Below are 27,194 nucleotides of genomic sequence, written 5' to 3'. Positions count from 1 at the left end.
CGGAAATATTTTTCGTCGCAAATTTTCGATAAAAATTTCGACGGAAATTTTTTTTGTCAAAAAGTTTAACGAAAATGAGTTTCGACGGAATTTTAATTTTGTAAAGAATTTTGAAGAAATTTTTTTCCGTCAAAAATTTTCGATGGAAATGTGTTTCGCTGAAAATTTTGATGGAAATATTTTTCGTCAAAAATTTCGATGAATTTGTTTTTTTGTGAAATATTTTGAGGGAAATGTTTTGACAAAATTTAGATTCCGTAAAAAAAATTGACAAAAAATTTTCTGTCAAAATTTTTACAGAAATATTTTTAGTCACAAATTTTGATGGAAATATTTTTCATCAAAAAATTTTGCGAAAAAGTTTGATGAAAATGTTTTTTGTAAAAAAATTTGACGTAATTGTTTTACATCGAAACTTTTCGATGGAAATGTGTTTCGTCAAAATTTTGGACGGAAATATTTTCGTTGAAAGTTTTGACGGAATTATAGAATAATTTTGACTGAATTTTTTTTCCGTATAAAATTTATGTCAGTGATTATGGAAAAATCTTGTTTCGTCTTTAGTTTTGACGGGAATTTTTTGACATATATGATTTTCATCAAAAAATTTATTGCTGTTTTTGACGAAATATTTTTCGTCTATAAATTATGTCGGTATTTGAGACCTTTATAATAACAAAGCCTTGAATACTGAACTCTCCTAATTACAAAAATTAGGCCATGTTCCTTTAATATATATCTTACCAAAACCAAGTAATTCTTTGTTTAGTCTTTTTAGTAGTTTAGTATCATGTTTAAAGAATGTATCATCATACATAATTTTTTTTACCACTTCTTCTTGTAAGATGGAAGGTTGATAAGTAGGAGTTAAAATATTATTTCACCACCGACTCATGATATGATAACAATGGAGATCTCGGCTATTGGTGAACCATCCGCTGAGGAGGTTGATCTCTTGAAGTGTAGTACTGTCAAAGCTAAAGAAGTGTTAGGGAAGAAACCGATATCTTATAAGGATACACTCTTACAGTTGAATGGGCTGAAAGTTACGGATGATGTCGAGGAAAAGGATTGGTTTGAGGAGTTGGATGTTCATGGTATGGAGGAGGATGTTCAATCAAATGACCAAGATGATCCTTTCTGTCCTACATACAGATTTTCAAAAGAGCTATATAATGAGAGTTGCAGGCCTTGGAAGCAAGCTGTGATTATCAAGCTCTTGGGAAAAAGGTTGGTGTAAAGTTTCTGCTGAACAGACTCTTGAAGATGTGGAATCTGTCGGGGACACATGAGTTCATTGATATGGAGAACGATTACTTTTTGTTTCGTTTTGCGGATTTAAATGACTACAACTTTATTTTGGAGGAAGGGCCTTGGATTGTGGCAGACCATTATGTTTCTGTTCAACGGTGGCGGCCATTATTTGATCCTTACGAGGACAACCTTAAAAAATTAGATGTTCGGATCCGTATTTCGGGGTTACCTATGGAGTTCTATACCTCCCAACATTTGCGGAACATAGGTGATCTATTTGGGAAAACACTGAAGATTGATAGGAACTCTATACGTAAAAGTGATGCTGGTGATGGGGTTGTTACGGAAAGGGCCAAGTTTGCGCGTATTTGCGTAGAAGTAGATCTCAGTAAAGGCTTCTTGTCTAAATTCAATCTCATCAATAAGGTTTATACGGTAGGGTACGAAGGCCTTCACATGATCTGCTTTGCATGTGGTAAGTATGGGCATAGGCGTGACACTTGTTCTTGGGTTTCGGTGTCAACCGATAGTCATTCTCACCAAAAGGATGTCCGTGCAGAGGTTGTTAACAATGGTGTCAGGCGTGAGATGGCAGAAGGTGAAGCTTTTGGTTCTTGGATGATTGTCCAAAGGAGTCAACGGGGAAGGAAGGCAAAAGCTACCATGGAGACAGCCGCAATCAATGCTACCGCAATCAATGCAGCCGGGAATCAGGGGTCATCTGTTACAACTGGCCAAAGGAGAATTAATGCTCAAGGAATAAATCATTATGTTTCACGTCCAGCTTAAATCAAGCAGCAGAAACCCGATAATCATGTGGGAATTAAATCGGCTACAATGATTAATGCAAAAAATAACGGTTCTGGAGCTTCAAAGTTGGCGTCTTCAACGGCTGGATCAAGATTTTCAGTTATTTCTAACGAAGTTAATGCTAATCATGATGTTAATTACGAGAATATTCAAATCATTAATGATAAGCATGGCCCCTCTAAGGTAACCGCTAGTGCTGATTTGAAAAAGGGTTTAAATAATAAGATTTCAAATTTTCCTCGTGATAAACGTCATCTTTCAGCAGCTATTCTCCCTAGTTCAAATACAGTTACAAATTTGGTGGGACCCTCTATGCCAAATCAAAATCTAAGTGGCCCTGAGCTTATGCCAGTTGTTCAAAAAGGTACTGTTATTCCTCAGGTAGAAGAAAGGATTTTGTCTCGGCCACAAGAGGCTACCGTTTCCAAGTCTTCTACTTTGTCGCAAAATGGAAAAAAAAGAAAGAGTTACGTGATGAAATTAACAGGAATAAAAAGGCAGTTGCCTTATCTATTGTCCCAAAGAGTTTTAAGCAAAGGGATAAGCCGTTCATTGCTTCAAGTTCGGCGAAAAAAATTTCAGCAATGGACATTAATGGCAGAAAGTCTCTTTGTTCTCTCTTCTACATCATCTCCTCCACATGTGGTAACTCCCTCGGATTCCGGTAAAGAGGAGGATGGGGTTGATATTTCCATAATAACGCATGACAACAAGAGTCCGGTTACTCTTTCCAGCTCGAAGGATGTTGAGGCTTTGAATGCTAGTTTGAGACCTGCTGATGTACCCTCGGTGATGGGGGATAGTTTTGATCTCCCCAAAGTCTAATGACAGGGTATTTTCATCCTTTCTCATTATTTTTGTGGTTTTTTGATGAGTGTGTGTGTTTGGAATTGCAGGGGGCTGGAAAAAAAAGGTTTTTCTCCCCTTATTAGGGACTTGTCTCGTCATTTTAATATTCAAGTTATGGCTTTGCTTGAAACTCGTATCGGAGCTGACCGTGCTCAGAAGGTGGTGAAAGGCTTTGGCTTTCAAAAGCATGTTATGGCTCATCCTCAAGGTTTTTCTGGTGGTCTGTGGGTGTTATGGAATGATGATGAAGCTCAAATTCAGATTTTAGAGTCTCATCGTCAGTTTATCCATTTAAAAATTTGTTGGCGTAATAGGAGGAAGGAGGAAGTTGTTACTTTTGTTTATGCCAGTCCACGGCGTCTTGAGAGAGTGTCTTTGTGGGATGCTCTAGGAAGGTTACAACAACAAACCTCGGAGGCTTGGTGCATTTTGGGAGATTTCAATTCTTATTTGCATGCAGCAGAAAAGGAGGGAGGTGGCCCGCCAGATTGGAGGAGTATTTATGATTTCCAAAATTGTATTATGAACTGCAATCTGGAAGACTTGGGTCATTAGGGGCCTGCTTTCACTTGGCATAGAGGCAGATTGAAGGAACGTCTTGATAGAGTTTGTGCGAATGAGCAGTGGCAATTGTCCTTTCCTGACAGGGTTGTGACTCATCTTTCCTGACAGGGTTGTGACTCATCTTCTCTGCTACTGCTCGGATCATAGACCTCTTCTTCTCTGGGAGGGTCCTTCTCCTCACCATCCTGGAGGGAGCCGTCCATTTAGATTTCTGGCAGCCTGGCTCACTCATGAGGATTTCCCTGGCCTAGTGCAGGAGTGTTGGAATGGGAGTACAGGTTGGGGCCCAGCTAGTGAAACTTTTCGATCGAATGCTTCTCACTGGCATAGGGAGTGCTTTAGGGAAGATGCCAAGCTTAAGAATAATCTTCAGGCTAGACTAAGGGGTATTGACCGTAGTCTTAGTCACCATCCTTGCCATGCTCTAGAAATTCTGCAGAAAGATCTTTGGCGTCAGTTGAATCTCATTTATATTCGGGAGGATCTTACTTGGTTTCAGCGGTCTAGGGCTAGCTGGTTGAAATATGGTGACCGGAATACGAAATTCTTCCATTCTACTACAGTTGCTAGGAGGAGGAGAAATCGTATTGATGCTCTGAAAAATGATGCGGGTGATTGGATTGGTGATCCCTCTATTCTGATGAATATGGCGGTTGAGTATTATCGTAATTTGTTTAAAGAGGATAATACTGCTAGACCTGGGCTTCCAATTAGAGGCTATTTTCCTCACCTTGTGCAAGAGTACAACATTCATATTGGTAGCATTCCTTCGAATGAGGAGATTAGGAGTACAGTTTTTTCCATGGGACCTCACAAAGCTCCAGGGGTGGACGGTCTTCATAGTCTATTTTTCCAATCTCAATGGGATACTGTAGGAAGCTCTGTTTGTGATCTGGTGAAAGATGTGTTTACTAATCCCCAAAAAATTCGGGATATTAATCAAACTCTTATTTTCCTGATCCCGAAGATAACTTCACCTCAATCCCTTAAAGATTTCCGGCCCATTAGCCTTTGTAATGTTATTTATAAGACTATTACTAAGCTTATTGCTAACTGTTTGAAATTGCAGATGGATAAAATTGTTATGCCTAACCAGTGTAGTTTCATCAAAGGAAGGCAAGGGACAGATAATGTAATTATTGCTCAGGAAATTATTCACTCTATGAGGTCAAAGAAAGGCGCCAAAGGTTGGATGATGATTAAGGTGGATTTGGAGAAAGCTTATGACAGAATTAGCTGGGACTTTCTCCGAGATACTCTTTAGGATGTGGGACTCCCCCCAAATCTCATTAATCTTGTTATGTGGTGTGTTTCTTCTTGTTCGATGAATGTTCTTTGGAATGGTACTACAACTCAGGAGTTTTTCCCATCCAGGGGGCTTAGACAGGGTGACCCTTTGTCCCCATATTTATTTATTCTTTGTATGGAGTGACTTGGTCATCTTATTTCCCATGCAGTTAGGCAAAAGTGCTGGAAGCTGATCATGTTGAGGAGGAATGCTCCTCCCATTTCTCACCTCTTTTTTGCGGATGATCTTATTCTTTGTGCGGATCCATCCTTTGTTCAGGCCCAAACCATTTCCAAGGTGCTAGATGATTTTTGTCTTTCTTCTGGTCAAAAGGTAAACCATGAAAAAACAAAAATTCTCTTCTCCCATAATGTGAATCATGTTTTGGCAGAGGAACTTAGTGGTGAGTTGGGCTTCTCAAGGACGGTGGATCTTGGAAAGTATTTGGGTATTCCTCTTCATCATCGCAGAGTTGGGAGGGCGACTTTCAGTCATATCCTCGATCGAGTTCAATCTAGGATTAATGCCTGGAACCACACCAGTCTTTCTCTAGCAGGAAGAATTACACTTTCGAAAGCTGTTCTCTCAGCTATTCCAGCCTACACAATGCAAGTTTCTGTTGTTTCTCTCGGAATCTGCAATGATATTGAGAAACATATTAGGAGGTTTTTGTGGGGTTCTAATAGAGCATCTACTCGTCCTCATCTGGTTGCGTGGGATCAGTTGTGCATGGATAAAGATCATGGAGGGCTGGGTCTGAGGAAAATGAAGGAAGTTAACAGGGCTTTTATTATGAAAATTGGTTATGGGATCCTTTCTAATCCAGACGCGCTTTAGGCTAGAGTTTTAAAGAGCAAGTATAAAGTTCAGTCTGATTTGGTTTCTAATATTTCTGCTACTCGGAATAGCTCTTCTCTTTGGAAAGCAATTGTCTCGTCTTGGCCTGTGATATTACAGCATTCCAGAATTTTGCTAGGTAATGGAAATTCTACTCATTTTTGGGATGACCCGTGGGTTCCGGGTTGTGGTGCGCTCTCATCCTATGCTGCTATTTCTGATCCCTCTCAGATAAATCATCAGCTAATGGTCTCTGATCTTGTCTCATCCTCCGGAAGTTGGATGTGGGGGGCTTTCCAGTAGAGTCTGCCCGATCACGTCAATGCTCGTATTAATAACATCCTTCCTCCTTCAGATGTTAATGGTCATGACCGGATTTTGTGGACAAGGACATCTTATGGGAGTTTTTCGCTGAAGTCCGCTTATATGGCCATATCCAGGGGTGACGAGGAATCTACCAATTTACCTTGGAATCGCGTTTGGCAGTGGCATGGACCTGAACGGATTCGTACGTTCCTTTGGCTGTTGTTAGGAGATAAAATTTTGACAAATGAAAGGCGTTGCAGACGACACATGGCGGGTTTAGATATATGTCATCTGTGCAATTGTTTTACGGAAACTTCCTTACATGCGGTTAGAGATTGTATTGCAGCAAAAAAAGTGTGGGAGATTGCAGTTAAGCGAGAGGCTTGGGAGGATTTTTTCTCTCTTAATCTTCAGCAATGGGTGTTGTCCAATATCTCTGAGGATCGTAATTGGTCCAATTTGCCATCATGGCCTCTTCTGTTTTGGTATCATTTCCTGTTTCATTTGGCAAGCTATGAATAAGAAAATTTTTCAGGGATCTTCTGTTCCTGCTTATGGCACTTTTTGAGCTGCTATGGTCTATGGTGAAGATTTTTCTTGGTCAGAAAACACGCTTCGGGTTGCTGGTCTTGAGACTAACTCGAATAAAGAGAAATTAGTTTCTTGGGTTTTTCCTTCGGACCCTTGGGTTAAGCTCAATGTGGATGGGTCAAGTATGAATAATGGAGAAGCTTCTGCTTGTGGGGGTGTATTCAGAAATGCTAGTGGAAGGTGGCTTGTTGGCTTTTGTAAAAATCTTGGCTGTGGTAATGTTTTGTTAGCAGAACTTTGGAGTTGTCTCCTTGGGCTTGAGATAGCTTGGAGGAAAGGTTTCCGTTTTGTCTGGCTTGAAGGTGATTCCTTAGTAGCCCAGTATTTCATAAGAGAAGGGTGCAGCTCTCATCATCCAGCCTCTAACTTGGTCTTGCGCATAAGGAATATGCTGGATTGGAATTAGAGGGTTAGAATTTCCCATATTCATAGGGAAGGGAATGGGGTTGCCGATTGGATGGCCTCTTTTGCCTACTCCTTTGATTGGTCTTTACAAGAGTTTGACTCGCCTCCTTCTGGTTGTCGTGACAAACTTGAAAGGGACTATGTAGGAGTAGTTTGGTCTAGGAGGTGTTCCTAATTTCTGTTTTTTTTGTTTTTCTGTTTCCTGTTTGCTTTTCAAAAAAAGAATGCATCATCATTGATTTCCCAAAGATAATTTCGGTTTTTACACCTGCACAACAGTTTTTCATATCCTCATAACAACAATGCAAGAAAAATGCCATTTCATGTTCCTAATACTTGACAAACACTGAGAATTTGCTTTTAGTTAAAATTCTTCTATACTACAATGGTCCTCAAGTAAGACATTCCCCCCCCCCCCCCCCCCCCCCCCCCCCCCCCCCTCAATCTATCTGTGTGTGTACATATATATCTTTGGATTATTTCAGACTATAACAGCAGCAACCTTCTCAACTGTTTCTTTTATCAATTTATCTAATCAAAGGTTCATACTAAATTGGAGGAAGATCAATTTAGTCACGGTTGAAAGGTATGATTATGTAGAATATATTATGAGGATATTGCTGAAAAGCGAAGTGTAATTAAGGTGTCTTCATCCACTTCAATATAATGGTCCTCTGCAAAATAATGGGGGAAGAGAAGGCAAACCAATTAGCAATCAATTGAGTCTTTTAACTAAAAGATACATATGAAGTAGTGCATGTCAGTTAGAAGTGAATTAAGTGAGAACTATATAAGTACAAAAGATATATAGACCTACATGGTTTAATTTTTATGATTAATTTGATAATATTGTATCAAATTATATAATTTTTAATTTGAGGTTAAATTTATTTTTATTGAATAAAAATATAAAATTAAACAATGTTATAATAATATCTTTAAATTTAATTAATTATAACAAAAATTAAATTTTCTCATATAAAATATAATTAAAAAATATTTTAATATAAAACAAATTAATTTAAATATGAACTAAATCAACAAGAAGACATGCACTACTTTTTTTTTGTTTGGTAGCAAGACATGCGCTACTTTTTTTTTTTTGGTAAACCAAGAAATGCACTATTTTTTTTGTTTGGTAGCAAGACATGACCTTTTTTTTGTAATTTCAGGGACTAATTTGGTCCTTTTTTATTGTTAGGGACTAAAAAGGACTTCGTAGATATTGACAGGGACTAAAAAGGGTGTTTACTCTTTTTTTTTTGGTACATTGCCAGGAGGTATCCCCATTCAACCTTCTCCGGACACCATGCCCTCGGGGTACGGCCCGTTTGGGCTAGCCCCTCATTGTAACAGTCGGTGCACTAAGCTTCGCAATCGGAGAAAAGACGAGACTACCCCAAAATTTTTCCAAGAAACTAGCAATCCCTTAGAAGCTCAGCTGCCAACTGAGCTAACCTTGGGGCACTACTTAACTAGTTGCTAAGTTACACATTATTGGTTTATCGTCGAGTTATTTTAATGGCTTAAAAAAAGTAAAGGATAAAACAGGCCATTTGAATTATCTTCACAGTTGCTAAGTTACACATTATTGGTTTATCGTCGAGTTATTTTAATGGCTTAAAAAAAGTAAAGGACAGGCCATTTGAATTATCTTCCCAGACGCCAGAGTCTATAGTTGAGTGATTTTAGGATAAAATGCATTTTACTTTCATGGTCCTTCATAAATTCCGTGACATTACTGTTTTAAAATCATTTTTTTTTCTTTCACTTAACTATGTGATGTTTGATTTCTTCTTCTATCACCTAACTCTTCAAAGTTTGGTTTTAAATATTCAAAGATTAATTTTTAATTAAAACAATCTTTTCATTCAAAACAAAATAATAAATAGACACTTCAAAAGAGTAAGCTTCGTTATCCTAGATTTTATAATCCATGATGCAGATACAGATATGTGGTCCTACAAGGGAAGATCCATCATGAGCCCGCAATATAATAGTTTGCTATTGCTTACCCCCCACAAAAACAAAAACCACTGGCATCACTTGCCCCTGGTTTTTCAAAAATTTTGGCATTTAGTTACCTCTACCAACTATAGAATATTGAGCTTACCTTTATATAAGTAACCCCTTCTCTTCATTTTGCTTCATCAAACCTCCAAAATCTGCCAATTTTCTTTAACAATTACGTTACAATACAATCAACTCCAGTTATTTTCTATCATCAAGAAAAGCAAAGAGAGTATTGATCAGAGAAGCATTTAAGAGATGAATTCAGCACGAAAAGCTTGGATTGTGGCAGCTAGTGTTGGAGTTGTAGAGGCCTTGAAGGACCAGGGTGTCTGCAGGTGGAATAATGCTTTGAAGTCAGCTCAACAACATGTGAAAAGCCATGTTGGATCGTTGTCATTGTCAAATAAGCTTTCCTCTTCTGCTATGGTTTCTACTACTTGTAGCAGACTAAAGGGTGAGAAGGTCAAGCAGTCAGAGGAGTCCTTAAGGACTGTTATGTACTTAAGCTGCTGGGGTCCCAATTAGAGAACAAGGGAAATAGGGATAGAATTTTTGTTCTTTGAAGCTTGGCCAACAAAAACTGAGGGCTGAGATTTCTATTGCCTTATTGGATTGTGTGACAAACTAATGTAATAATTAAAAATGATAGTTGAAACTTGCAACTTGCAAAATCAGTTTTTCTCAAGTTGGAAAAACTTTCATACATATTTGGTTTGTACTAGTTCATCAACATTCACACTTTCATATGTGGATCGTTCCAACATATATGCTTTCCCACTCCCATGCTTACAATGCAAAATTAAGAAGCAAACTGAAGAATGCAAAATTACAAACTGCTTATATTTATAGAGAAGTAGATGAAGAGAGGTTAAGAAAATACTTCACGTTCTCAATAAGCTGAGTTTGGTCAAAATAGGATTTTGAATCAATTTCAAATTTGTTTATCCAGTGAAAAAATATCAAGAATGATGATCATTGATCAAAGTTACAAGAAAGCAATACGACCAAGTAAAAGCAATTCAAACCTTACAAATTTGATTTATCAAGAATTTCACTACCATGTAAAATTAAAAGAGGATAAAAATTTGGTTTGTGGATGCAAGATATATGGATGATGCATGTGATTGTAAAATATCAAAATGTGCCTTGTTGGGCCATCACAAACGAGGAAACTTAATGTTAAGGTCTTTCTCCCTATTACCTATTGTGTGCTCTTGATAGCCTTTGTAATGGAAGCGTAGACAACACATAAAGTCAAAAACCCCATACTGAATACGCTAGAAAGGAGACTTAGCCAGAAATCCTTAACTAAAAGAGTATATATCCGCTAGGTTCATCCATCGTGGAAACTAAAGTGACATCAAAACCTATATTATTGTCCAACTAGATCTAATTTAATTAGATGCCATAAGCCCAAAACACAATATCATCACAATGGACTTAATCAAATAATTAACAGAATATGTTAGAAAAATTGTAAGAGTGGAATCATTGATTTGGTTTGACAACAATAATTTGGATCCTTATATTTTTCCTTGAGTTCATTGGTTTAGGTTAAAAACAGAGGCTTAAAGCATCGTACGAAAGCATTGAATTTGTTCACACTATTACCACAACATAGCTTTTACCCATTCATGATTTTGACATTAGTGACTATTGATCCATAAAAATTAGAAACACAAAATCAGAATTGCAGCGCTTGCAGTTAATTTTCCAATTACATAGGGTCCAGTTCGAGATTTCAATAGTTGATTGATTTTATGTAATAAGATGCAAACCATGTGCGTGCGTTGTTGTCCTCAGACGAAGCCAGAGCAAATTTGCTCTTAGCAATAGCTACGAAACTAGGTGGCACTGGCACATACGTGAAGTGACACAGACACGTGGTCCTACAAAGGAGGATTCATCATTAGCCCACAATATCAATAATCAACTAGTTTCCTTAACCCCACCAAAAACCACTGGTTTTCCCTGCCACTGGTTTTTCCAAAAATTTGGTATCTACTTACCTTGGAATCTTAAGCTTCCCTGTATATAAGCAACGCCTTCTCTCCATTTGCTTCATCAAACATCTAAATCAACTAGTGTTCTTCCGGCTATCACGTTACATTACTATCAACTTTCAGTTATTTTCTGTCATCCAAAAGAAAATCTAACAATAGTTTTGATCTTAAGAAACACTGCAAGATGAGTTCAGCACACAGAGCTTGGATTGTGGCAGCTAGTGTTGGAATTGTTGAGGCCTTGAAGGACCAGGGCGTATGCAGGTGGAACTACGCTTTAAGGTCTGCACAAAAACATGTGAAAAACCATGTTGGATCGTTGTCACAGACAAAGAAGCTTTCCTCTTCTGCTATGGTTTCTAGTTGTAGCAGACTAAAGGGTGAGAAGGTGAAGCAGTCAGAGGAGTCCTTAAGAACTGTTATGTATTTAAGTTGCTGGGGTCCTAACTAGAACATTAAGGGTCGTAAGTAGAGAGAAACATTTTGATTTTTTTTTTTTTTAAGCTAGGCTACGAAACATAAACAGGGCCTCAGATTTATGCCATTTTGGCTTTGTATTTTTGTATAGTAAACGAAGTATTGTTATGTTTGTCTTTTGTAACCGATTTGAATATCTTAAAAAAAAACAAAACTAGCTAGTATGAAAATTAACCAGTTAATGGCCAATTAAAGTTTCATTTTTCTGAATTAGAATTTGACCTGGTGTCGTTATAAAGTTTTTTACGATAGAACTTAATAATGTATTAATTTATCGTTAAAAAATAAAAGTTAGCAAACACCCCTGAAGATAACAACACCCTTAAAAATGTTTTTACATAAATAGTTGTGATGCTCAAACTAACACATAATTACACGAAAATATTAACAAATCCTGTCATCTATTCAATTGCTGATTATGTATCATATAATATTGCTGAGGCCTAGTAATTTTATGCGGCGATTCTATCCTTTTAGCCTCATAACATATAATATCAAATTATCAATGGATACAACCGCGTGCGCCTTGTCTTGAAATAAAACATGACTTGTAGCAAACCAGGAAAATGACGCTTGGGTGACAAAGACACGTGGTTCTAATACTAATGACTGAACATGTATTAGGTTAACTTTATTCAATAGCGAAACCCATTGGTTTACCTATCCGGCTATCCAAAACCACTAGCTATCATATTCAACCCTGCCATTGGTTTTAACCAATATTTGGCCGCTTCTTTGGCTTACTAGTTTGGTCATCTCATACATTTCTTACATCAATAGTAGAAGTGTCTGTTTCTATGGTTTACTTGATTACATCCCTTACTCTTAGGAATGATACGAGGAGCCCAAAACTTTTTTCAAAGAATACCTCCACCACAAGGTCAAATGACACAAACCACAATAAGTGGCCTAATATCATATTTCAACTTAAAACATTGAGGTTGTAGGTGGCCTTACCGTTCTCCGCCCAAAGATCCTATTTCATACATCAATAATAGAAGTTTCTGCTTGTATAGTTTACTTGATTACATCCCTTACTCTTAAGAATGGTACTCATATTTTACTTAACTCAAAACCTTAAGGTTATAGGTCTATATATTTTTTGTATTTATATAGTTCTCACTTGATTCACTTCTAACTGACGTAGAATTTCACCATCATTCACGCTTAAATATTTCAAACTTAAGTGCTCAATTGATTTACTTTACTTAACTATACCCCTTGCGTGTAAGAAATCAAAAGAAAGTAACGATGGCAATAAAAACAGAGATGAAACTGTACTTTGCCACATTTAATTGAATCACAAATAAAGCCTTTAAATAGGCATTTTACATAACTGAAAAAAAAAACCAACTCCCACTAATTAAGAGTGGAACTAACGTGCAGATATTGGAAGAGAAAAATTAGGAATGCATAAAATATCTTAACTAATTCACTGGTGGCAGTTTTCCGAAATTATAGCTGTATTTTGGATCATTTCTCAACACTCCCCTTTGATCCAAAATCACATACACCAAGTAAATTCCTCAATTGCTCATGTCTGCCTCTCGCAAGTGGTTTTGTGAGGATATCAGCAATTTGTTCTTCAGTGCTGCAATATTGAAGACTTATCTTTCCTTCAACAACCAAGTCTCTGATAAAATATGCCCTTATGTCAATGTGCTTGGTCCTACCGTGAAACACATGATTTTGTGTCATGGCTATTGTGGATTTGTTATCACAATATACTTTTGTTACTTCCTTTTGTTCCTGTCCAAGATCCTCCAATATTCTTTTTAGCCAAATTGCTTGGCATGCTGTTGCAGTTGCTGCCATAAACTCAGCTTCTGAAGATGATAGTGCAACAGTGGCCTATTTTTTTGAAGTCCATGAAACTGCACCAGATCCAAGGTTGAATACATACCCTGTAGTGCTTCTACGATCTTCCATGCATCTTGCCCAATCACTATCAGTGTATCCAATAAGGCTACATTGCTTCACCTGCTCATACCATATTCCGAAATCCAGAGTTCCTGCTACATATCGAAGAATTCGTTTTGCAGCTCCATAATGATGCTTTGAGGGAGTGTGCATGAACCTGGATATTACTCCAACCGAATAAGAGATGTCAGGCCTAGTATGAGTTAAATAAATGAGACCACCTACCAAACTTCTGTATTGCTGTATGTTGGCTTCTTCAGTACCATCATCCAAGAGCAATTTTTCATTCGTATTCATTGGTGTGGCAGCTGTTTTGCAACCAGTCAATGAAATCTTTTTAATAGATCAGTTGCATACTTCTTTTGTGAGACAAAGATGCCATTCTTCACTTGCTTCACTTCTATTCCAAGAAAGTAATGCAGTAAACCCAAATCTGACATTTCAAACCTCTTCTTCATATTTTCTTGGAATTGTCCAACAATGAGAGTTGATGAGCCCGTGTAAATCATATCATCTACATAAAGACTAACAAACAGGATCTCTTTACCTTCCCTTTTAATATAAAGTGTGGGCTCACTTTTGCTTCTATTAAAGCCATTCTCAAAGAAGTAAGAATTAATTTTTTCATACCATGCTCTTGGGGCCTGTTTCAACCCATAAAGAGCTTTCTTTAGCCTGTACACTTTATCTTCTTCATTTTGAACAACAAATCCTATAGGTTGCATTATATAGACTTCTTCTCCTAGCTCACCATTAAGAAAGGCTGATTTGACATCAAACTGATACACACTCCAATTTAATTATGCAGCAAGTGCCAAGAGAGTTCTTACCGTTTCAAAGCGTGCAACGGGAGAGAAAGTATCTTCATAATCAACTCTATGTTGTTGAGCATAACTCTTTGCCACCAACCTTGCTTTGTGTTTCTGTATACTTCCATCTGCATTGTACTTTGTTCTAAACACCCACTTGACTCCAATTGCCTTCTCGCCCTTAGGTAAATCAACCAGCTCCCAAGTTTCATTCCTTTCTATTGCTTCTAATTCTTCTTCCATGGCCTTCTTCCATTCTGTTTTTGTGATTGCTTCCTCAAAGCAATATGGATCAGCTACAAACAAAGCTTGTGATGCTTCATAAATATCTCTCAAAGATCTATAACCTTGTGGCCCTACTTCTTCAAACGAATCTGTAGTCATTCCATTACTTGATGAAGACATTGTTGGTGTAGAGATGTTGGAGCTCCCTGGGGTGTTGGGTGGAGTTTGAAGTAAATTATCACCACTGTCTTGCTCTTCTTCAGCATTGGATTGCTCTTCTTCTATGGCCAATTCTTCAAGATGAATGCCTCCCTTATTATCTTCTCTCCATGTCCATCCTCCTTCCTCATTGAATATCACATTTCTACTAATAATGATCTTTCCATTCAAGGGATTATAAAGTTGGTAAGCTTTAGAGCTAGTTGAATAACCAACAAAGACACATTTTATGGCTTTTGCATCAAGTTTGCTGCGGATTTGTGAGTCAATTAAAGTATAAGCAATGCATACAAAGACTTTTAAGTGGCTTACCCCTGGTTTTCTACCAGTCCACACTTCATAAGGAGTTTGATTTGGAACGGCTTTTGTTGGTGAAATTTTCTGGAGATATACAGCCGTGGCAATAGCTTCTCCCCAAAAAATTTTGGGCAGCCCCTTCTCTTGAATCATACTTCGTGCCATCTCCACCACAGTTCGATTTTTTCGCTCGGCCACACCATTTTGTTCTGGAGTGTAAGGAGCTGTGAGCTCTCGGTGAATACCATGATCTTCACAAAAGGAGTTAAATGCTTTTGAATTGAACTCTCCGCCTCGATCAGTTCTTAATACCTTGATATGCTGGCCACTTTGCTTCTCAACTTGAAGTTTAAATTTCTTGAAAGCTTCGAATGCCTCAGCTTTGCTTTGCAGAAAATAGACCCAACTCATTCGACTGTGATCATCAGTTAAAAGCATGAAAAAATGACTTCCTCCAAGTGTCTCCGTCTTCATTGGTCCACACAAGTCTGCATGGATTAATTCTAGATTGGTTGATGCCCTCCACGCCTTCTCTGTAGGAAAGGGCTTCTTACTTTGTTTTCCATAAATGCATGCTTCACGTACCTCCAAATTTCAAGCTTGGGAATTCCTCTTACCATTTCTTTTTGCTGCAGCAGCTTTAAACTTTTGAAGTTAAGATGCCCATATCTCCTATGCCAAAGCTTTGTCTATGCATCTTCTTTTGCTATCATCACACAACTTTCCAAGTTAGAAAAGTCCACCGGAAATAGTTTGTTCTTTGTCATGCTTGTTTTCATCACTTCTTGACCTGTCTCCTTGCTTTTAATTAGACATGAAGAATCATCAAATACCACAGTATATCCACTAGTGATCAACTGTCCAACACTTAACAGGCTTTGAGACAAACTGGAACGAAGAATACATTGCACAAGTAATTAATTTTACCATTGTTGTTTCGTAATGCAACTATTCCCTGTCCTTCAATTTGAATACATTTGCTGTCACCAAGTCTGACTTCTTTCTTATAGCTTTCATCCAGCTCTTCAAATAAGGTTTTGATGCATGTCATGTGATTCGAGCATCCACTGTCTACGAACCAAATATTCTGCTTGTCTGAGTCATCTTCCATCATTGCCATGAACAACCTGTAATCTTCTTCTTCTTCTCCATTTTCAACTTCCTCTGCATAATTTGCTTGATTTGGTTTTGACCAACACTTTGCTTGAATATGCCCATAACGCTTACAGTTAAAACATTGAATACCTTGGCTTCCACCTCTTCCACGTCCTCGGCCTGCAGTCCTTCCTCCTCTCCAAGATGTTTCACCATCACGCTTGAACTTTTCTACTGTTGAAGGCTCCCCCTTTATGTGAAATGTCTTCTCCTCTTCTTGTTCATTTGGTCGTTTGATTCTTGCTACATGGGCTTGTAGAGAACCCATCAACTCATCAAAGGTGAAAGTTGTCAGGTCCTTTGATTCTTCAATAGCTGCTACAACATGATCATATTGAGGTGTTAAACTCCTTAACACCTTAGCCACAACAGTTTGATCATTACATTGTTCACCATAAATTCGCATTTGACTCACTAACGCTGAGACTCTAGAAAGAAACTCCTGGACTGATTCATTTCTCCTCATCATTGCAGTTTCAAACTCCCGTCGAAGTGTCTGCAATTTGATTGCCATAACCTTACTATCACCTTGAAACTCCTTCTGCAGGATTTGCCATGCCTCCCTGGATGAAGTTGCACCCATAATCCTTGGAAATATATCCTTATGGACAACCTGTTGAAGGAAGAAAAGTGCTTTTGCATCCTTCTTCTTATTCTCCCTCAATCTAGTGGCTTCGTCATGTTCAGGAACACCTCCCTCAACAAGCTCCCACAAATCTTGTGATTTGAACAATGTCTTCATTTTGATGCTCCAGAATTGGTACTTGTCCCCATTAAACACAGGGATTAAGGGCTGTGAAGCAGAAGCCCCGTTTGTTGCCATTTAAAAGAGCCAAATCACTATCTTAGACGCCCAGTTGAAGAAAGAACCGAGCTCTTGATACCAATTGTAAGAAATCAAAAGAAAGTAACGATGGCAATAAAAACAGAGATGACACTGTACTCTGCCACATTTAATTGAATCACAAATAAAGCCTTTAAATAAGCATTTTACATAACTGAAAAAAAAAAACCAACTCCCACTAATTAAGAGTGGAACTAACATGCAGATATTGGAAGAGAAAAATTAGGAACACATAAAATATCCTAACTAATTCACTGGTGGCAGTTTTCCTAAATTATAGCTGAAGCAGTTACCATATTTTGGATCATTTCTCAACATTGCGGACTTAATTGTATGGGGCTAGTAATGTGTGGGCCAGCTCTAACTGAGTATAGCATGTCTCCCACTATATAAGCCCTTAGGACCACTTAGTGTGTCAAAAACACGAGCTTGTTTGCTATGGTCCCGGAGCAACAACTCCTTTTCTAAATATAGGAGGAAAAAAGGACGGAGGGAGAATTTGGGAAAAAGAAAAGGATATAAATGAGATGAAATTTTACCCCTTTTGAAAAAGTACCACAAAACAGTAACATAGTCCTGGATCACAATAAAAAAATCCCAAAAACACATTAAAATCCAAGGTCACCCCTTTGGGGGATCATCCTTATTGAGAATCCCCCATGGGGTCATTCTCTTGCAGCAAATCCATTAAGAGCGTAACTATTTCATAGGCATCTAGCTAGGTGTTTTCATTTGTGCATAGGTTGTTGGCTACCGGTAGGGAATTCCACTTATAATTATAGGCAACCAGGGATATAACAACTGGATCTAAATAACAAGGTCTAATTGCAAGGTGCATCACAAAACTATTTATCCCGTTATGAGAATATGACCCTTCTAAGTGAATCCTTCCTTTACTCCTTAAATACTGAACTCTCCTAATTACAAAAATTAGGCCACGTTCCTTTAATGGAAAAACATTTTCTCCTTTAAAAGGAGAAAATTTCTCTCATGTTAGTGACTCAAAGCATAAGTGGGTCCCACCTTAAATTTTTTTCTCTTTCCACTATTTTGTGGGACCCACTTATACAATGTGTCACTGACATGAGAAATATTTTCTCCTTTAAAAGGAGAAAATGTTTTCCCTCCTTTAATATGTATCTTACCAAAACCAAGTAATTCTTTGTTTAGTTTTTTTAGTAGTTTAAGATCATGTTTAAAGAATGTATCATCATTGATTTCCCAAAGATAATTTCGGTTTTTACACCTGCACAGCAGTTTTTCATTCCTCATAACAACAATGCAAGAAAAATGCCATTTCATGTCGGTAATACTTGTCAACAACATCATGTTGATGTTGTTGACAAGTATTAGGAACATGAAATGACATGTTCCTAATACTTGTCAAACATACAGAATTTGCTTTTAGTTAAAAATTCTTCTATATTACAATGGTCCTCAAGTAAGACATTTTTCTTTTTCTTTGTTTCCCCTATAATCTATCTGTGTGTGTACATATATATCTTTGGATTATTTCAGACTATAACAGCAGCAACCTTCTCAACTGTTTCCTTCTTTTTTTTTCTTTTATTAATTTGTCTAATCAAAGGTTCATACTAAATTGGAGGAAGATCAATTTAGTCACAGTTGAAAGGTATGATTATCTAGAATCTATTATGAGGATATTGCTGAAAAGCGAAGTGAAATTAAGGTGTCTTCATCCACTTCAATATAATGGTCCTCTGCAAAATAATGGGGGAAGAGAAGGCAAACCAATTAGCAATCAGTTGAGTCTTTTAGAAAACTAATGAGCTGTTGGGGTTCCTATAGATATTGTTAAAGAAGGTGATCATCATGTTATCGATCCACTAAAGCAAACATGAATAACTCAATATATAGAACAGAATTAGTAGGAGTCATTGTGCTCAATTGGTATAGGAATGGTTCTGCAATTTTTCTAGTTCCAAGCGAATTATTTATCACCTCAATATTTAAGTAAAGGAAGAAGTTTTATAAGGTTTTGTGCCTTTTATATTTCAAGTTGAGATTTATACTTTTTCTTCTTCGTGATTTTTTTTGTTCTTATATGTTTTGTGCAATTTTAGCACTAAATAGTAAGAAATTAATGCAAAAAATATTAGGAAAATCATTCTTTTTGTGCTGCTGGAAAAGAAAATCTCTCATGCAAAAAAACACACATTATATACTAAGAGTAGTATATAATTATAATATTAAAACTGCTTTTTTTCTCTCTTTCCTCAAATATTGTCGGCTGACGTGGCGAAGAGAAAAAAAATAATTTTACTATTATAACTATGTGCTACTCTTAGGACATAGTTATTTTTTTTTTGCAGGAAATAATTCTGTAATGCAACATAACATAAGAAAAATGCAACCCAAAATATTAATAAACAGTTAATTTTCCCATAGGTTTTTTTATAGTTCAGTTTCTAAACTATTCTTATATAGTTTATGTATATATTCCTACTTTCATCATATTTTCCTAATCTATTTTCAAGCTTATAGATGCAAAATCATCATTTGCAAACAAGATTCATTTGATTACTCCACCAATTTGGTTGAGCCTAGTAGGAACGCTGGTTAAATTGGAATAATTTCGTGCCAGTTGATTCAGGTACATGGTAATAGCAAACAAACATGTTGCAGGCCAAAACTCAAAACTCAACTTGGTTACAGAAAGTGTGATAGTTCACCCCTGAAAGAGTCGTATGTATACATTCAAACTTGTACAATTTACTATACGAGTTAAACTAAAGTAAAAACAAGTTCTGGTTTTTATTATGCAAGCTAAAAGTCTTCGCATGAGTTTAGTTTATTTAGATGTCAAGATAGTCAAATTCTAAATAACTCGTAAAGAGTTTGGCTCTTTCTCGTTCCTAATAATAATCTTATATAGTACATTATAATTTATATGGTAAAGATTCAAAGTAACAGACAAACTAAATGTCAAAATTAACAAAAAGTGATTACAGACATACAATGTAACATCCCGAGCGCTGACGAGGGCGGAGAGTGATCGTCAGTGCGAAGAGGTACGAACAAGAAGCGGCTCGTGACAGGCTTCCAGCAGGGGTTACATGCATGAATGAATCGAATCGACACCCGAAAGAGAGGGATTCCAAAGGCTGTGCAGGTATGAGACTGCACAATTTGGGATAGCTTATAAGAATTAATTTGTACTATCTATACTAACAAGATGCATCTGCTTTTCGGTAGCCCTGATCGGAAGAACTCCACAGTTAAGCGTGCTTGACTTAGAACAATTCTGGGATGGGTGACCTATTGAGAAGTTTTCCCGGGAAGTGTGCGAGTGAAGAAAAAGTACACTGAAAAGTCTCGTGTTAGTATGTGGGGATAGTCATTAATTCTTGAAGCGGTCAGGCCTTACATACAAGGATACAAATGTTGGAAAAAAATTGTATTTTTTAAAATATATTTACTTTTTCACTGATTATCCGACTAATTTGGTTCAACCAATGCCGGATTTATTATAGAGGATGGCTCTTCCAAAAATTGCCATGAGCCCTCAATCAGATCTGATTCCCTGCAAATACATTTCTTTCCCTGACCCGGTTGATTATCATAATATTAACAAGGAAATGGTAGTGGTCCAATTTGTGAAGGAACTGATTCATTATGTCAGATAGTGTCCAATATTCGGAAGAGAAAAGTATCTTTTATGCAAAGGCTGTTTGATTATTCCCTAGTAGATTATTGATTGAGCTTGAAATAATTACCAATTCATAATGATTTTTTATTTTATTTTATATTTTTTATTCCTATGGGTATCCTGATCGATTTGGACGAGACTAATCCCCTACGTGATTTAGAGGGTGAAGATTTTTATCATTGACCCAAAGTGCTTTCTCTACTAATAGAACCAGATTTTTCTATATACACAGAAGAGATAAAGATACCCTTCAGCAAGAGGGTCACGTGGGAGGACCAGTTTGTTTTCCTGTGTTGTGATTCTTAATGACACCACCAACTTGTAATGTTCTAACATCATAGCTTATGATGGCATTTTGGAATAGCCTCTAAGCTAAAAGAAGCCTTTATCTATTCTTTTCAAGCACAATGAGAATCGATCAAATAGATGGATGAGAAAAAGAAGAATGAGATGTCAATTTGGTAAAAGCATAAATTCAAGCCTTTTTCCTCCCCCTTTATTTCTTCTCCTTTTGTGGTTTTGATTTGAAGCCAAGTCCATTAGTGATTTTGTTTCTGCTCTTATCTAATTTGCTTTTTGCTTGAAAGGGTCAAACTCAAAACCATAAAACAAGCTACCTTTTCTGTGTTACTGTTTACTTATTGAGTGTGCGATTAACCAAATAGAGAAAAGAAAATAAAAACTAATCAAATTGAATAACACAGATTCTAAAATATATTTATCAAATAAAAAAATGGAAAACAAAGACTCTCATATAATACTTCTTTTTTAAAAATATATAAGTTAATCCCAAATTGTCAAATAACTAATCAAGTTTCATTAAGTCATAACATAATTTTGGATACAGATTAAGTTATTACTAAGGAAATAAAAAGGTGGGGAAGCCAAATCTTATGTGAAATCTTAAAAAGAAATTGCAAATGATTGCAAAGAGGATAAGCCAACTCGTAAAGCATGTGGACCTCAAACACAAATCAAATACATAAAATTCCCATCACTCAGATCCGAGTTCTTTGAGGAGTGATTTGGAATGAAATTGGAGGGAGACACGAAAAAATTATCATCTTATTATTTCTAAAAAGTTCAAAGAAAAAAAGGAAGAGGAAACTGAAATGTTACACTCAAAATTCAGAAATTGATAAATAAAAGATGGATTTATTATCAATTCCAAAAACTACACAATTCTAGGGGTTAGTAGAATTAACCAACGCTGTTTTTGGTAAAATTCATATAATAAAAAATAGGGTTCGTTTTTTCTACAGCTCAAAACGACGTCGTTTTGAGACGAAAATCAAGACATTTTTATAATTATAATTTATTTTAATGTTATAATAGTCTATTTCATTATAATTATTTTATTTTTTAACCCAAAACGACGTTGTTTTGAGAACGAATGTAAATAACTTATCTACATTCACTGTAGAAATATTAAAGCCTAAAAACTAAATAAAATTCCTCAAATATCTTTTATTAATTTCCAAAATTTTCAAAATGATATAATTTTAGAATTGATGAAAATAATATTTTCTTATATTGATAATAAACCCATCAAAATTAGTGGGCATGGACTAAAGTCCATATATCAATCCTTATGCTTTTGCATACCAATTATTATCATATTTATTTTTAGTGAAAATACCAATTATTATATTGAAAGCTATCAAAACAACCTCATTTCTTTTCCTATGTTACCAAATTACCTCAATCACAAAGGTAATAAGAACCGCCATTTTGGACAAAACAAGAACAAGTTGTAAATCACATACAACGAAAGGTCGCATTCAATCTTCGTTTTGCTGAGGATTACTAAGTTGAAGAGCTTTCACAGACACAGACAACCCAAGAATCGTGTCTGATACAATACAAGTGCAAAATCTAACTTCAACCACCAAACAAACTAAAGTCTAAAACTTTGCCACCGATTCAGAGACCCAGTTGCCGGAAGTCCCATTTGCCGGTGAGTTCGGTGAGATTCCGGCTAAGAATGGAGGTGGAAAGTGAAAAATCGGGTCCTAATGGGAAAGTTTGGAGCTTTTGTAGTATGCCATTTTGGCAAACAACTCATGCTTCTTCATCATCTTCTTCAATATCTTCTTCAGTGCATAGTGTTCATCAGCAAAGCCAGATTCTTCAGTCTCTTGATAGATCAACTCATCAGCCTTCAAGCACCGTTTCTTCCGTGGCCAAGTCTCTGCTTCCTACAAGGAGAAGGCTCCGTCTTGATCCTCCCAACAAGCTTTACTTTCCATGTATGCCTCTCATCAATCTTGTTTGTTTATTTTTATTTTTATTTTATTTTTTTGCCATCTTTTTAACCAAACCAAGGTGTGGTTTTTGTGTCTTGTTTCATTTAATTGTTTTGTGAATGCATTGTTCATGGTTAGGATGACTAATGTACCCATTTGTGAGTTCTGTTTTATTCTCCTGATTTAATATAATGTCCATTTTGGGTTAGTTATCTTGTAAAGGGTAGAATCGTGAATATGTTTTGGAGTTTCCATTATATGTTAGCTTTGTCTCCTCTCTGATTTATGTGACTTTGTGTTTTGAAGATGAACCTGGTAAGCAAGTTAGGAGCGCCATCGCAATTAAAAACACTTGCAAATCTCATGTAGCTTTCAAGGTTCGGTGTATATATCTACTATTGTTTGTGTTCATATGTTCTTGGATCCAGAAAATGGTATTTGACACATAATTTGCTATGTTACATACACGAAAAATTGGATACTCATTCTGCATAGTTAGCTGGTCGTGTTGGAATCTTGCCAACACCCTTTGTCAATATGTGTTGACATTGTTGGGAAATATTTATCTGTGTCAACTTTCAACCTGCAACATGGAAATATCGGGTCAGAAAAGCTTCTTGGCAGGACTTCTTCAACAACTGTGACAAGACTGGAGAAAAATTTCTTGAGAAATTTGAAATATTTCTGCAACACTAGGAATTTTCATTAAAACAGATTCAAAATCTTAAGAAATTTTGCTATAATTAGATGATGGCTGGAAGTGTAATATGTTGAACTAGACCATCTTCATGTTTGGGTTTCACTGGATATATTTTTAGGATTATGAACTCCTATATTAATGTTGTGTATTGACTATAGTCAAAAATACTTGTATCAATTTTGTTTCATGCTATATTTATTGTCTGTCATGGTTACTACTAATAGTTACATTTTCTTTTGTCTTAGTTTCAAACAACTGTACCCAAGAGTTGTTATATGCGCCCTCCAGGCGGTATTATTGCACCTGGTGAAAGTATAATTGCAACTGGTAATTTATCCTTGTAAACTAGTGTTAAGCAGAAGTAGTATGCTTGCAAGTTGGTGAATTCTCATACAGTTGTGTCATGTATTTGGCAGTATTTAAGTTTGTGGAGCCACCAGAGAACAATGAGAAACCAATTGATCAAAAAAGCAGGGTCAAGTTTAAAATCATGAGCTTAAAAGTGAAAGGAGAAATGGACTATGTACCGGAACTGGTAATGTATTGTTGGCCCTTTCCATGGTGTCTGGCATCAGCCTTCCTTCATACTTATCCATAATGCTTTCAAATACCAATCACAGTTGTGTCCTGCAATCCTTCATGCAGTTTGAAGAACAAAGGGATCAAGTAGCAGTGGAGCAAATTTTGCATGTTGTTTTTCTGGACCCTGAACTCCCTAGCCCTGTAAGACTAATATATCTCAAATATTTCACATGATCTCTACCATTTTGTGTGGAAAGTTATAATTTTAAATATGGTTTCTCAAAGGCCCTGGATAAGCTTAAACGGCAACTGGCTGAGGCTGAGGCTGCACTGGAAGCAAGAAAGAAGCCCCCAGAAGAGACAGGTCCTCGTATAGCCGGGGAAGGACTTGTTATAGATGAATGGGTTAGACACATTTTTCATATTTTTTTCTTCCCGTTTGGTCTAGCTTGTGTTGGAATTGGATGATCTCATTTCATTTTATCTAATTCACATTCCTTGTTTTGTGTGTAGAAGGAAAGAAGAGAAAGATACCTGGCCAGGCAGCAGGTTGAAGGGGTTGATTCAATGTAAAGTATTATATATATATATATATATATATATATATATATATATATATATATATATATATGTCGTGTCCACGAAACAGTCTTTTTGCATATATGCAATGGTAAGGTTGTGTACAAGAATTACCCTCACCTCACCAACTCTAGTTGTGGTCTAATGGGGAGTGATTTTTTTCTTTTTTGGTCATGTCCTTATTGTCCTAAAAAAAAAAGGGGGAGTCTGGAGTAACGGTAACGTTATTCCTTTGTGACTAAAAGGTCATATGTTTGAATCCGGAAAACAGCTTTCTTGCAAATATGCAAGGGTAAGGCTGTATACAAAGATTGTCTTACCCTTGCTAGTTGGGATTTAAAGGGAAGTGGTTTAGTTTTGGTCCTTATTGTCCTACAATTTTATGTTCAGAAATGAATTCCTTGGCCACTGATCTGTCAAATGTAGCGAATGAATTAATACTATGATTGGTGGTACTTAATTGTACTTTTGCATCAACTCATAACTTTTAGATATCTAAGCTTGTCTGTTTGAAATGAAATTGATCTTCGCAGAACTGATGTTTTATTTTCATGCAACTATTGTTTTGGTTGTATTTGCCTTATATTATATGCTGGTGTAGCCTCTTCTGTTATGCTCTTACATTTCTCTTCATCTTACAGTTATGCAGATGTAAAGAACACATCTAATTACTTTTAATTATGTTTCCATAAGCAAGAAGTAAAATTCCATTTTCGATTTTATTCTGTGTTAGTGCTTTGCCTTCTTTGTCCATGCTCTAATGACGCATGTAGTTTTGTGTGTTTTATACAGGCTGTTGAAGGAACAAAACATAGAAATCATTTTCCTTTCTTATTAGTTTTCACAATAAACAATTGCCTGATTGAGAATCCACTGAATATAACCAGCAACTAAAAATAGTAGTCAACTCATCATAACATTAGTTCACAAAAAAAATAGTAATAAATAAAGGAAATATTATTTCTGCAGTTGTGGTTGAAATAAAGATACAAAAAAACATTCTCTCTCGTTCCACCAAACCATTATCTCTTATCTCTTGTTGTGTTTGTGGTGTGGAGTATTATTTTTGCCACAGCTGCAGAAATAATACTCCCATAAATAAAACAAACGATACCAAAATAATTTCTTTAAAAATTATCTTTACATCGGTTTTTGTGGAGTGGGAGGAAGAATTATTGATTAGGTGAGTGAGAAAACAAGTATGTAGCTTCCAAGGAGATATGGCAACATGATTATAATCTCCTTTCACTTTCTTTGTTTTTAGCAACAATGGGAATGGGATGCATGTTATGTATGATTCAGAAAACAAGATAAGCTTCCCATAATATGGTTACAAGATGGAAGCCACTCAATTTCCCATAATATAGGTATGTTAGTATGTGTTGCCTTCTGGTTTTGCGTTGCAATATGACATAAGTCAGAGATTTTATCATTTTGTCTAATTAAATGCCAAGAGCTTTGTTGTTAGAATTTGTTAGACATGATATTACAATTTGGATTTGGATTTGGTGTTTCTCATCAGAAGAAGTTATCTATTGGAATTTCAAAATAATGTCATTTTGAGTTTTAAGAAAATGGAAAAATTTATATTGTAAAAGAGAAACAAAATTTCCAAAATATTATGTATTTTTTTCCCCAAAACCCTAAAATGACGTTATGCTTAGGAAAATATCTTCAATAGTCACTACATCTTTTACTAAAATTATAAAGAAAGAAAAAAAGTAATACAACATATTTTACTTATTTTATTCATCCTTATGTCACCTAAGTCTTATTTTTTCCTATTTTTAATAAAGGACTATTTACTTCTATAGCATTGAAAATATGCTCCATTTTTGGGTTGCATGATATAATTTCATCTCCAAAATCATTTTTCCTTTACAATTTATATGGTCTTCATTTTTTTAACATTTATTTTTTACATAAAAATAAAAAATTTACGATAAGAAAAAAAGCTTGAATATTATTTACCTTTAAATTTTAAAAAAATCTTGTATGGAAAGACTGTTGGAATTTTTTAATTCCTCTAAACCTTTTGGTGATAACTATCACCTACAAGCCAAGATCTATCATACCAAATCATAAAGAAATAAGAACAACATAAAGGTGGAGGCATACCCGTCTCCATTGCAGCGGAATAACTTTGATCTTGTCTTTTGGGGTTTGTAGTCTTCCTCAGTCAAATCACCCTAAAACCGAATTCCTTAGTGTGCCGTCTCTCTCTTGATGGGGAAGAGAAACTAGGGTTGTTTATTTGACGTATTGGGGACCATAACCCTTATATAGTGTTTTTATCTTTATTGTTGGGCCAATAAGCTCCCATTATACCTAGTTGGCCCAACACCGGTATCCACTCATTCAGCCCATACTCACTTAGGAATCTATTTAGGAATATTTAACTGATCACTTTAATTTACCCAATATATATAAATAGCACAATATAATTATTAATATAATATGTGACCCACAATAATTATTAGAAAATTAGAAATATAATTTTCTAACAATCTCCCACTTGGGCCACATATTAACTTGAGATAATTATATCATATATCTTTAGTGCGCAACTGTATGCTATTTTTCTTTAGATTCCTCCTTAGATACAATCTGG

General features: G+C 36.1%; 4 protein-coding genes across 5 annotated transcripts; all 4 read left to right on the top strand.

Moving 5' to 3' along the window:
* The first annotated feature begins 1,266 nt into the window (after window positions 1–1,266).
* Window positions 1,267–2,043, top strand: LOC133283879 (uncharacterized). Its single transcript, XM_061480804.1, has one exon. The coding sequence runs from the start codon at window positions 1,267–1,269 to the stop codon at window positions 2,041–2,043; it is 777 nt and encodes a 258-aa protein (XP_061336788.1).
* A 7,129-nt stretch (window positions 2,044–9,172) lies between these two features.
* On the top strand, window positions 9,173–9,442 carry LOC133283905 (uncharacterized). The gene has a single exon (XM_061480831.1). The coding sequence runs from the start codon at window positions 9,173–9,175 to the stop codon at window positions 9,440–9,442; it is 270 nt and encodes an 89-aa protein (XP_061336815.1).
* Window positions 9,443–11,026: 1,584 nt separating this feature from the next.
* Window positions 11,027–11,434, top strand: LOC133283904 (uncharacterized). Its single transcript, XM_061480830.1, has one exon. The coding sequence runs from the start codon at window positions 11,105–11,107 to the stop codon at window positions 11,369–11,371; it is 267 nt and encodes an 88-aa protein (XP_061336814.1). The 5' UTR covers window positions 11,027–11,104; the 3' UTR covers window positions 11,372–11,434.
* A 10,819-nt stretch (window positions 11,435–22,253) lies between these two features.
* Window positions 22,254–24,603, top strand: LOC133283894 (vesicle-associated protein 4-2-like). 2 transcript variants are annotated; one of them, XM_061480818.1, is made up of 7 exons: window positions 22,254–22,785; window positions 23,089–23,159; window positions 23,728–23,809; window positions 23,899–24,017; window positions 24,128–24,205; window positions 24,290–24,409; window positions 24,518–24,603. In XM_061480818.1, exons 1-7 carry the CDS (start codon window positions 22,521–22,523, stop codon window positions 24,575–24,577), a joined length of 795 nt encoding a protein of 264 aa, XP_061336802.1. In that variant the 5' UTR covers window positions 22,254–22,520; the 3' UTR covers window positions 24,578–24,603. The 2 variants fall into 2 exon arrangements, with proteins under 2 accessions (XP_061336802.1, XP_061336803.1); XM_061480819.1 differs by lacking the exon at window positions 23,089–23,159.
* Window positions 24,604–27,194: the final 2,591 nt, after the last annotated feature.

The sequence above is a fragment of the Gastrolobium bilobum genome, unplaced genomic scaffold (assembly GCF_033153095.1).
Source record: "Gastrolobium bilobum isolate Gb01-03AN ecotype WA unplaced genomic scaffold, APGP_CSIRO_Gbil_v1 utg28738, whole genome shotgun sequence".
Taxonomy (NCBI): domain Eukaryota; kingdom Viridiplantae; phylum Streptophyta; class Magnoliopsida; order Fabales; family Fabaceae; genus Gastrolobium; species Gastrolobium bilobum.
Note: the sequence above shows the minus strand (reverse complement) of the source record. Positions and strands in the feature narration are given on the sequence as shown.